At 43.5% G+C, this 14962-nt stretch overlaps 1 protein-coding gene across 1 annotated transcript in view; it reads left to right on the forward strand.

Moving 5' to 3' along the window:
- SLC9C2 (solute carrier family 9 member C2 (putative)) overlaps positions 1-14962 on the forward strand; it is an 80290-nt gene that overhangs the window by 12488 nt on the left and 52840 nt on the right. Inside the window, exons 5-8 of the mRNA XM_062193842.1 lie at positions 6336-6452; positions 7693-7854; positions 10547-10646; positions 12955-13098. Of these exons, the coding sequence (XP_062049826.1) occupies positions 6336-6452; positions 7693-7854; positions 10547-10646; positions 12955-13098 (523 nt within the window). The remainder of the gene's footprint in view (positions 1-6335; positions 6453-7692; positions 7855-10546; positions 10647-12954; positions 13099-14962) is intronic.

The following is a 14962-nucleotide window of genomic DNA, read 5'->3' on the forward strand; positions in this document are numbered from 1 at the left end:
AGTTACACAGAGGCGAAGCAGAGAGAGAAAAAGAGAGAGAGAGAAAGAGAGAGAGGTCTTCCATCCATGGTTCACTTCCCAATTGGCTCCGACGGCTGGAACTGCGCCAATCCAAAGCCAGGAGCCAGGAGCCAGGAGCATCTTCCGGGTCTCCCACGTGGGTGCCGGGGCCCAAGCACTTGGGCCATCTTCTACTGCTTTCCCAGGCCACAGCAGAGAGCTGGATTGGAAGTGGAGCAGCCGGGACTAGAACGGGCACCATATGGGATGCCGGCGCTTCAGGCCAGGATGTTAACCTGCTGCACCACAGCGCCGGCCCCTCTTATTCATTTTTTAAAAAAGAAACTTGGTAGAAAGTCTTCTATTTTTTTAGGAAACAAAACTAGTGAATGTTTGGCCAGCCTCTCATTGATATTTTCTTTATGTCGGTGACGTTCAGATGGTACGTGGGTTTTGGATCAGTAGCATTCTTTTCTTAGCGGAACAAAATAGACTTCTGCGGAACACCACTCTCATTTATTTTGGTGTTGGCATGGCTACCATATGGTTCCTTTGTGTGAATTAGATAGATGGGTCTTTCTTAAAAACAGTTCACTTCTGTCCAATTGTTATAATAGGCCAGTTTGTGTACATTCACCAAATCACCATACTATGCAAAACTACAAGCTCTTCAATGTGGTTGGTGCCTCTTTAGGTAAGGTGGGTCCATGCACCGTAGATCTCAGGAGGGCGGGCCTCTGAGAAGAGTAATGGCTCCTCAGTCAAGTTGAAAGGAATTTGTTCATTGCCTGTTACAAGAGTGCACAGGGCTCAAACAATTTTGAAGCAAAGCCATAAGAGGACATTGGAATAAAATACAAAGTTTTAGTATGATTTCAGTGGAATAAAAGGAATTAAATACTTAGAAAAAGACTTTAATATTAAGAAAAGTTATTCCTGGGTTGTGAATGATTTTTGTGTTGGCCTTTTCCAAATTTTCACAAACTTCACATCAAATCAATAAAAGCTGATTCCACATTATGAAGGTGGTAAGTAATCATTATTGTGTTGTAGTATTGCTTTTATTGATGTATAAAAACTGTACATATTTCTGGGGTACCATGTAATAATGTTTCAAATACATATATAAATTGTGTAATATATAAATCTGGCTAAACATACATACCTCCTCATTGTCCTTTCTTTCTGTATGTTTGAGTACTAAAAATAACTACAACTCAAATGCAAAGCTTCTCAGACTAAACCTTACACTTTACTTACTGCTTGTTCACTCCCTGAATCTGAGAAAGTGATTGAAGAATTTCTCCCCCAAAGAAATCAAATGTGTGAGTAATCTACAAGCCTGTCTCACCAGCATTTTTCTGCCTCTGTCATCATCAGAATTGGCAAGAAGCTGTCAGATGAGATGATTGTCACTTACTCTGTTTTTTTATCTTTCTTTTTGGGGTACAACAATGAAGCAAGAAGTCCAGGAGCAAACAGCCTACATAGTAATCCTGAATCAGACCCTAAGTAGTCCTGGCATTTACCCTATCATTCAGGGCTTCTTCATGAAGACAGAAAATATTTCAGTTTCTTGGTATTTTACATCTTCAGATCAAACTGTGGAAAGGATATTTATTTTATTTATTTTTTTAAGATTTATTTTATTTATTTGAAAGATAGAGTTACAGAGAGAGGTAGAGACAGGGACTGGGCCAGGCCGAAGCCAGGAGCCAGGAGCTTCTTCTGGATCTCCCATGTGGGTGCAGGGGCCATCCTCTGTTGCTTTTCCAGGCACATTAGCAGGGAGCTGTATTGGAAGTGGAGCAGCCTGGACTTAAACTGGCGCCCATATGGGAAGCTGATGCTGCAGGCCGGGGCTTTAACCCGCTGTGCCACAACCCCAGCCCCAAGGAGAGATTTCTTTTAAACTAAATATAGTCTCTTTAGAAATAATAAAAATAAACCCATCTATATTTAATTATTATACACTTCAAAACCCCAAAGGGAAAAAATGTAGAATATTAATCAGACCCAATTTTGTTTGTATTTAAAAAAGAATGTCACTTGATATGATCAATTTAGGTTTTATGGGGCCGGCGCCATGGCTCACTTGGTTAATCTTCCGCCTGCGGCACCAGCATCCCATATGGGCGCTGGGTTCTGGTCCCGGTTGCTCCTCTTCCAGTCCAGTTCTCTGCTGTGGCCTGGGAGGGCAGTGGAGGATGGCCCAAGTGCTTGGGCCCTGCACCCGCATGGGACACCAGGAGAAAGCACCTGTGTCCTGGCTTCGGATCGGCGCAGTGCCGGCCGTGGCGGCCATTTGGGGGGTGAACCAAGGGAATGAAGGCCTTTCTCTCTGTCTGTCTCTCTCACTGTCTAAAACTCTACCTGTCAAATAAAAAAAAATTAGGTTTTACTGCAATGGATTGTGTAGTGTGTGTATATAATATATAGTATTAATATATTTTCAGGCAATGTTTTCTTCATCAATTTGTAATTATATTAGGCTGCATAATGTACCCCTGGGGGTCATGTGTTCTTAAACTTGGGGCTTATGCCCTTAAGGAAAGAAGTCCAGGGCTGGTATGCAGCTCCACAAACTCAACAGAGACATGAGGTCCTTTCACTTATATACTCCTGTGGCTAAGGTGAAGTAACAGGGGCTGGATATACTTCCTGCTGAAACAACAGAAAAACTGAACAAAATGAATGAAAAAAAAATCTGTTCTCAGGTATTGGACATCAGACAGGACAGGACAGTGATCCTCGGCTTATTACCAGGAGGGTTTCCAGATCTCGGTGTGGGAGGGTGACTTAGGTGGAGCCTGGTAGTTTTCCTTGAGTTCAGTTGAGGAGATCCAGAGCGACAGTCCAGGAGGCCAAAGCTGCTAGAGTTCACCGGGCGAGCTACTGCAGAGGTCAAAGCTGCCTTGAAGGGGTGAAGCAGAGATCTGCAGAGGCTCCCCCTGCAGTGTGATGAGCACTCATTAATACAAGCCCCTGAAGAAGTGCCCAAGGCTGGAGAAAGAAAATACTGGAAGGCACAAAGGGAACAACTCCCATCATGTATCCTAGCCAAACAGACAAACCTCATCACTCTTGGGATATCAGAAGAGGCTTCGGAAGTTCATCGCCCCAGGAGCAGGGAGAAGTAGCCTTAGACCAAAGGCTGCCCTGGTACCACCCAACAGAGCTTAAAAGCAAGGCTCAACACTGCCTCTAAATCATCTATTTGTATTCTAGGACGAAGCTCAAGAAGGTATACAGAAATACAAAATGTACAGAACCTAATAAAGGAAGATACAATTCTGTCATCCAATAAAAAATGACCACGTATGCAAAGAAACAGGAAAACACGATTTGCAGAGAGTGTGAAAATAATGAGCAGACGCAGACCCAGCAATGATGCAGGTGACAGAATTAGCAGACAGTTATTACAGCCGTATTCCAGATGTTCAAACAGTTAAAGACTGCGTGTGGGATAGGAACTTCTCATACCAGCTTATGAGAGCCAATTGTTGAATAATCAGGAATTTTGAAAGCTGATTGTTAAATCATTGGTAGCTTAGAATTGGCTATGGTTGGAGGTTTTACACATGTAACTCTGACTTTCAAATAAATAAGTCTTTTTTTATTTGTTTTTTGTTTGTTTGTTTGTTTTTTTGACAGGCAGAGTGGACAGTGAGAGAGAGACAGAGAGAAAGGTCTTCCTTTTTGCCGTTGGTTCACCCTCCAATGGCCGCCACGGTAGGCGCGCTGCAGCCGGCGCACCGCGCTGATCCGATGGCAGGAGCCAGGTGCTTCTCCTGGTCTCCCATGGGGTGCAGGGCCCGAGCACTTGGGCCATCCTCCACTGCACTCCTGGGCCACAGCAGAGAGCTGGCCTGGAAGAGGGGTAACCGGGACAGGATCGGTGCCCCGACCGGGACTAGAACCCGGTGTGCCGGCGCCGCAAGGCGGAGGATTAGCCTAGTGAGCTGCGGCGCCGGCCTAAATAAGTCTTTTTTTAAAAAACTCTATAATCAAGGAAAACATCTTTTTTTTTTTTTTTAAAATGATTTACCTATTTATTTGGAAGTCAGAGTTACAGAGATAAGAGATCTTCCCTCTGCTGTTTCATTCCCCAGATGGCCAACAGCTGGGGCTATGCCAGGCCAAAGCCAGGAGCCAGGAGTTCATCTGGGGCTCGAATGGGGGTGAAGGGGCTGATTTCTCAGGCACATTAGCAGGGAGCTGGATAGGAAGTGGAGCAGCTGGGACTCGAACCTACCACACCACAACACTGGCCCCAAGCAAAATATCTTTTAAAGTGAAGGTGAGCCTCCTGCGGGAACCCTGTCTTTACTGCGGCTCTCTACTCTGCCCCTACTCAGCTTGAAGAAGCCAGCACAGTCAGTTGTCCCATACCCCCTAACAGCAGTGAGGGTCCCTTCTTCTGGGGGAGAGAATGTGAGGAGTCAGACAGGTTAATAAGGAATCAGGTTGGTCCCAGTGGAAGCTGTGAGTGCAAATGCTTGCTTCCTCCAAAAGCCATCTTCAGGGAGGCCCAAAGTGCCTGCCCCACTGCTTGGGAGCTTCCAGTTTCACCATGAGACTAGCAAAAGAGCTGCGATTCCATCCTTCTGAGCTCACGGTTTACTGTGAAAACAAGTTACGTATCACGTATCCCATCTCTCGGCAAATAAGATTACAGAGCAAGTCTTTTGATGGATTTTCTCCCTGCCTTGTAACTGATTGTTAAGTTTTTTTTCCCCCAAAATCACGCTTAAAGACCCCACTACCACCAGCTCCTTTGGGTTTTGTCTCTCTTGGAGCCACGCTCCTGGCCACTCCACCAGGAAGTCTCTGACTTAAATAAATTTTGCTTTTAAATAAAATAATAATAATAATAATAAATAAAGTGATGGAGAAATAAGGACTATCTAAGACATACAAAAGCTGAAAATAATTGATCACCAATAGATCTGCACTACAGAAAATGCCAAAGGAAGTCCTCTAGGCCAAAATAAAATGGCATCAGATGGAAATTTGGATGTGGAATTTGACCTACTCGAGCCCCTGACAATTTATTTTTGGTTTCTATGTATTTGTATATTCTGGAAACTTCATATAAATAGAACCATACAATACCGTTGTGTCCCTTTCTGTGAGCGATACCTTCTGAGACCCCAGGGGATGCCTGAAGCTGCCGATGATAGTTTACTCTTAGTAATTTTTCCAGGGCTGGCGCTGTGGCACAGTAGGTTAAAGCCCTGGCCTGTGGCACTGGTATCCCATATGGGCACTGGTTCAAGTCCTGGCTGCTCCACTCCAATCCAGCTCTCTGCTATGGCCTAGGAAATCAGTAGAAGTCCCAAGTCCTTGGGCCCCCGCACCCACGTGGGAGACTCGGAAGAAACTCCTGGCTCCTGGTTTTGGATAGGCTCGGCTTCGGCCATTGTGGCCGTTTGAGGAGTGATCCAGTGGATAGAAGTCCTTTCTCTCTGTATCTACCTTTCTCTGTAACTCTGTCTTTCAAACCAAATAAAATAAATTTTAAAAATATGTTTCCTGTGTATGTATACCTATGATAAAAATTAATTTATAAATTAGGCACAATAAAAGATTAACAATAATAACCAATAATAAAATTAAACAATTATAATTATATACTGTAGTAAGTTATTTAAAATGAATGCATTTTTTTTCGGAATTGTCCATTTAATATTTTTGGACCACGGTTGACTGCAGGTGTCTGAAATTGTGGAAAGCAAAACTAGATCACAGGGATGTGGCTTTTGTGTCTGGCTTCTTCCACTGACTGTAAGGTCTTCCAGGTTCATCCGTGCTGTAATGTGGATTGCTAAGTACTTTCTTTCTGTGCAAGAACGTGTTTATCGACTCATCAGCTGATGGACACTGACTTGTTTCCCCTTTTTGGCTACTGTGAACAATGCTGTTAGGAACCTTCCATGAGCATGTTTTTGTGGGGACGTGTATTTTCAATTCTCTTTGTGAAAACCTAGGAGTAGAATCGCTGGGTCATTCTTTGTACGTATGACTAAAACGAGTTTCTTCTGGAGTCTGCTTCTTGTTTATTCAAGCCACACGCTGTGTCTGTGGAGCATGTGTCTCACTCTGAAGCCCAAGTGCGGCGCTGGGCAGCACAAAGCGGGCACTGCCCTGTGCCTTTGCCATCCGGGATGCAGCAGGCACAAAGGAGAGACTCAGCGCGGGTGACCGTGTTGTCAACAGAGCACGCCAGTCAAGACTGTGCTCTTCTTTCCTGTTCTAGCCCTTGTCCCGTTTCTTGTGTGACAGCGTAATTTTCATGTTCTTCATTAAATTATACTTTTTATTTCTTTTTCCAGGGGTCTCTAAAATGTATACTGATATCATTAGAGGAGAATCACTGGTCATTTGTGGTTTCACAGCCATCTTTTTTGGAATTTTTCGGAGCAGCCCAATGCACATTACTCTGTTTAGAGGTAGGAGAATGTTTTGGATCTGTGTGTGTTCTAAAATCATTCTTATTGAAATGAAAATGCATTCAAGATGTCTAGATGTTACAGCTTTCCCTGTTCTACTATTGGATCAATTAAGATGCTATGTCAGGTAGCAGAAAACAGTTCCCAGCCATGTGTTTCTTCCATGTGGAGGGACCCTCCCTTTCACCTCCTTCACTGTGCGTACATGCACACACACCATTGATCAGTTGGCTCAGATTTACTTCTTTCCCGGGTCAGTCTGCATCTCAAGGAGTGGATCTTGGTAACAGGCTTGACCCTGGACTTGGGTGTGAGGGTGAAAGCAGAGTGGTTCATGTAGAACTGACCAGTCAGGCCCTCCAAGTGACCACTGGATTCCGCTGGCTAAAGCTCACTAGGATATGGAAAGAGTTTCCTTGCTAGGTTTCCAGATGTGATACTAATAGAAAAGTAAGGGGTGGGGGATGGTGGTGGTAATCACAGAATGAGGGAGGAAAAGGCGTCCTCCTAATATGTTTCTGGGGGAGACCTGGATTGTTTCAGCCTCCTCGTTTTGGCCTGCTCCATCTCTGGCTCATCGTGCACATTCAGAGAGTGGACTGGTGGATGGAAGATCTTTCTCTGTCTCTATCTCTCTGCCTTTCAAATAAAAATGAAAATAAACTTTAAAGTTTAAAAAGGAGAAAAAATATTATTAGATAAGGAGAAGTATGAAGTGCTTTTCTATGAGAGGTGTAGACATTTAGGAGTGGGACAATTTTTGTCATTTAGGACCTTGTCATTTGGCACTACACTGATGTTCACTAACTACTACTGGTGTCCTTAGTTATTGCAAAAATTTCTAGTGAAAATTTCTCCTATTCACTTCCCAAATTCTCTTGGGCTGGGAGCACAGGTCACAAACTGACTGCAGGTTGGCAGGAACCTTGAATGTGGTTTTCTTGTTCCTGCTGTAGTTTATTAAAAAAAACTGAATTTGTATGTCTTCTGTTTGGACATTCACTTTCCAGTTTGTCACAGGGTTCTCATGTTTGTTATTCCTGCCTGCCTCCCAGAGGACATTTGACTCTATGCCCATGGATAAAGACCCAGCTGTAGACTGTAAGGGAAAGGTCTTCGGAGAGAATGGGACACTCTTCTGCTGAAGAGCTCAAACTCTCAAGAGCAGGCCGAAGTGCCATAAACAGACACCAGAGTTACAGCTCAGTTTCTTTTGTTTGTTATTTTCTTTTGTTTTCAGAGTTGCACGTAGTCATGGGACTCGTCTTGGACATCTTTGGAAGTATAATCTGTGGATACTGGTGTGCACGAATCATCCAGTTCATACTGACTGACCTTTTTAGCAATACGCTGACTAACGTCATTCTTTGCTTTTCAATGGTGTACATGACCTTCTTCGTTGGTAAGGCAGAAACAAATACTAAGAAATGCTGTCTTTAGACTTCATATTTCCCTATGACCTTAAATCCGGTGACTTCTTCCTAACAACGTCTCTCTTTTTGTGACCCCTTCATGTGTCTTGTCATAGTCTTATTGCTGTACTATGATTTTCTGTTAATTCTTGGATAACAATTATTTAGATGGGAATCTCTAGCTCGCTCCTGGTCTCTGAACGTTCTTTTTGTTTCCACTCCATGCCCCTCCTCCTTGGCATTCCTCTCTGTGGTTATTCCTTATTCTGTTGTGAGCCCTACCCTTCGACCTTATATACAGTCAGAGGCAAAGCCCAAGAAGAGGAGTCAACACTGCTCGTTGCCGCTCTGAATTCCATGGGTACCACACTGAGGAGACTGTAAAAACAGTGATGCTTATCTGAGGCTAGGAGACAGGAACAGAGAGGGAGAAATGGGGTATATCTGTGTCTGGAAGAGAAGCAGGAGTAAGAGTACCCAGCAGTGGTGGACCATCTTCAGTATTCAGCCCAGTGAAATTGTGAATGAGCATGTTAGCAGGCCTGATGGAGGTAACCAGTTCCCATGATCCACGATACCCAGGGCCCGAGCATGGAAGTCTGCCTTTGCTCTCGGCTCATACAGGGAAGCAGCTCCTATCTGTGAGAGACCTCAGGTGCCAGCAAGAGGCTAATTACCCCTCTTTTCACCATCAGTTACCCAAAGGCACTGCTTCCTCTTCAGACAAATTGCTACCTCAGTGTCACTCACAGTGCAATGTCCTGAATCAGTGCAATTGTAGAAATGACTCACTGAAAACTCTCTCCATTTCTTTCCCCTGTGAAGCTCTTAGGATGCCTTAAAAGTCTGAAGAAAACCTAAAAGCTGAATCAGGCTATCTCTTTACTAGACGCTGAGTTCCTTGAGCTGGAGGCTCTGGCTTACCCATCTGTCTCCTGTTCTCTTTTCCACCTCCCCTCAGCTAGATTCAGGGCTTGGACATACCCAGTAGCTGTTGAACACGTGTTGACTGAATAAGCTGACGATGGTCCTTGAAGACCTTTTGGGTAGGCAGACCAGAGTTCAAATCATGGGGGCACCGTTTATCTGCTTAGCGACGTTGGAAGACCACTTGACTTCTCTAAGCTTCAGTTTCTTCAGCTATAAGTGTGATACAATTTTTCAGAAAGTACTGCAGGCATTGATGAGATGATATGTATTATCTGGCGGTGTGTTGCAGGCAACTCCTTCTGGCTTGCGAAAGTTGGTTATGCACATCTTTCTCAACTCTAGGTTCTAGTGACATCATGGTTGGTATCTTGGGGGAATTCTTACACCATGGAAACGGAAAGATACGCAGATGAAAATTTTTTGTTTTTGTTTTACCTCCAGGGAGCTGGTTTTAAACATTTACCAGCCCACTACAGGGCTCAAGGTAGAGCAGTAAAAAAGTGTTTGTTCCTTTCCCCTTTTCGTGGAAAATATGTAGGTGCTTCTGTGAATTGAAGGCAGAGGGCTGAATGGGTTTCCTAAATCTTGTAGCATTATTTGCATATTAGAAGCCTCCTGATCCTCAAATGCCACTTTTCCAGTTGGGATAGGGCAGTCATCTAACGAAACAGGAGGGATTCTTTATGTTTTCATTCAGATATGCAACCAAGTTCATCAGTTGAGCTCTATTCAGTTAAAATCAACTGTTTATCCAAATGTATTTCAGAATTAAGAGGTCTGATTATTTTGTGCTAACTGAACAGCACCATAAAATATTTTTAGCTGATTCTATGAAGGCATTTAATTAAACATTTAATAGCTGTGGAATGTAAGATCTACAAGGTTAGTAGGCAATTGATAGAGAAAAACACTAGCCTAATAATAACTACCATTTAGTCATTGCTTTACAAATGTGCCAGGCACTTTAAATGTGATCTAAGTTAATCTTCACGAGAGCTAGATGAGGCTTGTTGTTCCACACCTATTCTGCAGGACAAAGGATACGAAGGGAGATGGGAGGACACGTTCCTTGAGCACCCAGCTCTGCCCTGCTCCAAAACTCTGCCATGCTGCCTTTCCTGTTCTTTCGTTTCCTCTCTGCCTGACGTTGGCAACGTGCTGGTTGAACACGCTGCAGTCTAGGACTGCTGGTGTTTACACTATTCACGCATTTGTTTAGAGTCCAGCAAAGTACAGCTTTAATTAGGGAGGTCTAAGCGAAAGAAAATCAGGCTTCAGGCAGTGCCGTCGCTGTTGACCTGCTGAGCGTGGTTCACAACTCCCTGTCCTCAAGGGCAGCCTACAGCAGGGCTTGGTAGCCTGCTGACTAGGAATGGTTTTTCTATTTTAAAATGGTTTGAAACAAAACTAAAGAAAATATTCTGTGGCTTGTGGAAAGGATGTAAGTTCAGGTTTCAGTGTCTGTGAGTAAAATTGTATGGGGCACTCGTTTCTTTGCAGGTTACCTGTGGCTGCTTTTGCGCAGCAGCCGGGTTGCAGAGTTGACACAGGTGCTGGGTGGTCCACCGACGATTTACCAATGTGGACCTTTACAGACAAGTCTGCCAACCCCTGGTCTACAGTGTGAAGACAATCCCTTGAGGCAGCCTTCCAAAAAATACTGCTCCCAAGTTTCTTTAGTCAAGATTAAGTGTCTCAGTATGCAGATCTGAATGCATTTAGTTTTACTCATTTATTTTTTTTTCTCCCCAGTGGAATTTTTCGGAATGTCAGGCATTGTTGCTTTAATCACTGTTGGACTGAATTTGGATTCCTTAAGCTTTAAACCAAGGATGGAGTTCATAATTACGAAGTAAGTTACCTGCTGTGTATTTGGAATCTCATAGAAAGAAATTTGGGGCTTAAAAAGTCCTTCCTTGGGGCTGCCGCTGTGGCACGGTGGGTTAATGCCCTGGCCTGAAGCGCCGGCATCCCATATGGGTGCCAGTTCGAGACCTGGCTGCTCCACTTCCAAACTAGCTCTCTGCTATGGCCTGGGATAACAGTAGAAGATGGCCCAAGTCCTCGGGCCCCTGCACCCGCGTGGGAGACCCGGAAGAAGCTCCTGGCTCCTGGCTTCAGATCGGCTCAGCTCCGGTCATTGTGGCCAATCAGTTGGGGAATGAACCAGTGGATGAAAGACCTCTCTCTCTCTATCTGCCTCTCCTCTCTCTGTGTAACTATGACTTTCAAATAAATAAATAAAATCTTTAAAGAAAAAAAAAGCCCTTCCTTTGTGGACATTAATAAAACTCCCATTAAGTTTTTTCATCTTTAAAATTGTTAATTTTGCTACCAGTTATATTTAAAAAGAATTTAAGGTACAAAAAGTTATCAATATTAATTATTTTATTACTTTGAATTGTGGAAATTAAAAAAAAAAAGAGTTTCCCCCTTTGTTTCCTTTTTTTTTTTTTTTTGACAGGCAGAGTGGACAGTGAGAGAGAGAGACAGAGAGAAAGGTCTTCCATTTCCGTTGGTTCACCCCCCAATGGCCGCTGCAGCCAGCACACTGCGGCTGGTGCACCGTGCTGATCCAAATCCAGGAGCCAGGTGCTTCTCCTGGTCTCCATTGGGTGCAGGGCCCCAGAACTTGGGCCATCCTCCACTGCACTCCGGGCCACAGCAGAGAGCTGGACTGGAAGAGGAGCAACCGGGATAGAATCCGGCACCCCAACGGGGACCAGAACCTAGGGTGCTGGCGCCGCAGGCGGAGGATTAGCCGTTGAGCTTCGGTGCCAGCCCTTTGTTTCCTTCTTAAGATACTTGAATGACAGTATTCTTAATCTGGGAAGGAAAAATACCAGAGATGCAACACCAGAACAGCTCTCACCTACCCTTTCCACCTGGTGAGGTGAGATGTCCCATGGCTGTCTCTGGACACAGGCAAGTTCATTTGCTGTCTTCACAGAAAAATACAGTAGTAATTCTCTGAAAGACTATGCTGAATTACAGAATTATTTCAGAATTATTGGATACCAAATCTCAGTTCACTGAGTTGTAAGAATCCTCTCATTGGATGAGAACAAATATTGACATGAGAGAAGTAAACCACAATCTCAAATTTTTCCATGAAAATTGATTTATTTAATTGGAAGAACTACCCGTTATTCTGAAATTACATCCTTCCTATTTTGCTGTCCAAGATGTCCTTCCTGTTATGAAATTTCAGGGATATAAGATGGTCCTTTTTTTTTCCTACTTGGCAAAATAAAATAAGTTGGCACCTGTAACTATTCCAGTTTTGTGTGCATGTCGATAAAGTGTTATTGGCTTTTAAAATCCATTCGTTTAGGAGCAGCTGGTTTATAGAACAGGTGCGCGTGGTGGTGTTTCTGAATTTGCACGGTTTCCTGGGCTTAGTCACTCTGTCTGTAAGCTTCATTGTAAATTACACATTCTATTCACTTAATTTTTATTGTTTCACCCACTCAACCAACCCTTTCTCAAAATGTCTGCTGTGGCCTGGATGTTACATTTTAGGTTTGGGGTTATGGAAATGAGTCCCTCCTCAGAAGATACTTACTATGAAGTGGCAGACATACTGTATAAGAAACTAACGATAAATGTGAATAATTATGTTTTTATTTGAATCTGGTTATATGTAAGGCATTTTTCAGGTCCTGTGGAGAGATTTTTAAAAGAGTATTCAACTCGGTTATTTCGTGACTTCTGAATTCACAGAAAAACAAGTGCTAGAATTTTCGGCCCTCCCACTCCCATCTTTTCTATGTAGGACTCCATGAAGCAAGAGATAGGAATCACCTAGAGTCAAACCTTCTACTTGACTGGTGTAATGCTGTATACGAGAACACGGCTTGTGTCTGCAAACTAAAACATGGCTTTTTCTTGAGATCATCTGTAAGGAGATGGTTTTGGGGGCACACATACTTACCCAGTGACCTGTAAGAGAGAGTCCCAGGAGAGGGGACTAGAACCCTGAGGTGCCGTCGCTGGCAGAGGATTAGCCAAGTGAGCTGCGGCGCCGGCCCCAAGGGGAGCACTCCTATTTAGAGGAGAGTGGTAGATACAAGATATGTGCTTTTATGTGAAATGGAAAAATATTTAAAGCATATTTTCCACTGCTTAAATTGTCATTTTTCTTTTTTAATTTATCCTAGGTTCTTAGTGATGTTGTCATCTGTGTACCAACATTTAATATACACTTTCTTTGGCATCGTGATTGGATGTGGAGAAACAAAATATTTTGGCTTTCACACTGTGGTTTTTATGTCCATCTTATTTGCAACAGTAAACTTTGTAAGGTAAGAATTACATTTCAGAGATTTTTTAAAGAATTTCGGTTCTCAAGCCCAGAATTAGCATTGGAAAGCACAGGGGATAACAAAATGAGCTTTGGGTGTTAAGTCAGGAAACCTGCCTTGTTGTCAAGGCCTTGCAATCGCCTGCTATTTGACTTGAGGAAAGTGTTTATTTATCAAGGTTTCATCCATAAAACAAGAGGGCAGAGACCAGCAGCATTGACATTGTCCATGGCCTACATAGAAATGCAAATTCACGGACCCATCCCAATCTGTGGATTAATCTCTGGAGAGGAGAGCCAGGAAACAGTGGAACACGTTCTCTAGGCGGTTCTGAGCACTATTTGACCAGATGAATGGGTCTGAACATTTTCGTTGTGTCCTCATTTATTATGATCAGTAACTACGATAAGGCCTCATTTATTATGATCAGTAACTATGATAAGGCCATTTACTAAGCACTTACCAGGAACGATAATATGTCACTGATATGAATGCAGTCTTGTTAGGTAGCTGTTACTGCATCATTCCAGACAAAGCTCAGAGAGCTTAAACTTGCCTACTGTCACTCAACTTACAAAGGCAGAGCAGGTTTGAACCTGCCTCTGAGCACATGTCTTCCAGAACGAGGTTGCCTACCACCAGTGGTAATGGTGTCTTCCATAAGGTTTCATAAGAATGTCTCCAAAAATACTGCCATTTCCACCAGGATACTGGCCAAGGGAGCTTACCTGATACAATGTTCTCCCAGCCTCTGCTGATTCTGAAGGTACCACCTGCAGCTCAGTAGTCACTGTCACACAGAGGGATGTATGCACAGACCTACCTGCCACCTGCACCCCCACTGTGCCATGTTGGGTCTCAGTTTGGTGCCTGCCTGCTATTCCTATCCAGCTGACAAGTCAGCAGCCAGCTTGCCTTCCCTCTGACTCTGTCTCAACATCTTTAAACATGTTTTGTGCATTTATATTTATGGTCAGGGTGGCTCCATTGAGACAGTGACATTTGTATGAAGATGTTAAAGGCTTCAGGGAGCCGGGCAGATAGCCAGGGGAGTTTTTTAGGCAGGAAATTCGTGAGTGTGCAGGTCCTAAGGGAGGGATTGGTTGGCAGAAGCAGCAAGGAGGCCTTTGTCACTGAAGCAGAGAGGAGAGCAAGGGAGCAGGTTAGAGGGCCAGTTATGTGAAAATTTTTTTTCTTTCTGGGACCCTGGGAATTGTAGGGTGCCTGCCCACGTGAAGCATAGATCTTCCCTACTTGGTTCACTTACACTCCAAGCTCCTCTGGGAGCAACTTCACAGACACACCTCACAGTGACGCTTTACCACGTCTTTAGGAATTCCTAAATCCCAGTCAAGCTGACACCTAACATTAACCATCACACCCTTCCTGAGGATGTGCTAAGTATGTGCGTCTGTATACCTCAGTAAAGCTGCTATTTTTTTTAATTGTAGACAATGAGCTGCTATTTTTTTTAAATGTAGACAATGATTTACTCAAAAGGGCTTCATTGGAGTGATATCCATAGCAATGAAAAGGTACAAACAGCTAAAATACCCAACTGAGGAGTGTGAATTGTAGACAAGAGAATCTTGTACTTTCTTTTTATATAGTCATTTACCCTTGATGTGTATATTTTTAAGCCTAACAGAAAATTGTTACTAATCTGTTAATGGATGTGACTGCGTATAAAACTTGAAAGTCTATCTATGTGAACACAAATAGGATTTCCTGTTTGAAATCGCAGGGTTCAAAGAGATGGTTAAGACTCACTATGTCTCTTCAAGAAGTTTACAATCTATTTGGCGGAATAAGACAGTGATAGAAACAATTGTTACATACAGAGATGCACACTTCATAAAGGATG

The sequence above is a fragment of the Lepus europaeus genome, chromosome 5 (assembly GCF_033115175.1).
Source record: "Lepus europaeus isolate LE1 chromosome 5, mLepTim1.pri, whole genome shotgun sequence".
Taxonomy (NCBI): Eukaryota; Metazoa; Chordata; class Mammalia; order Lagomorpha; family Leporidae; genus Lepus; species Lepus europaeus.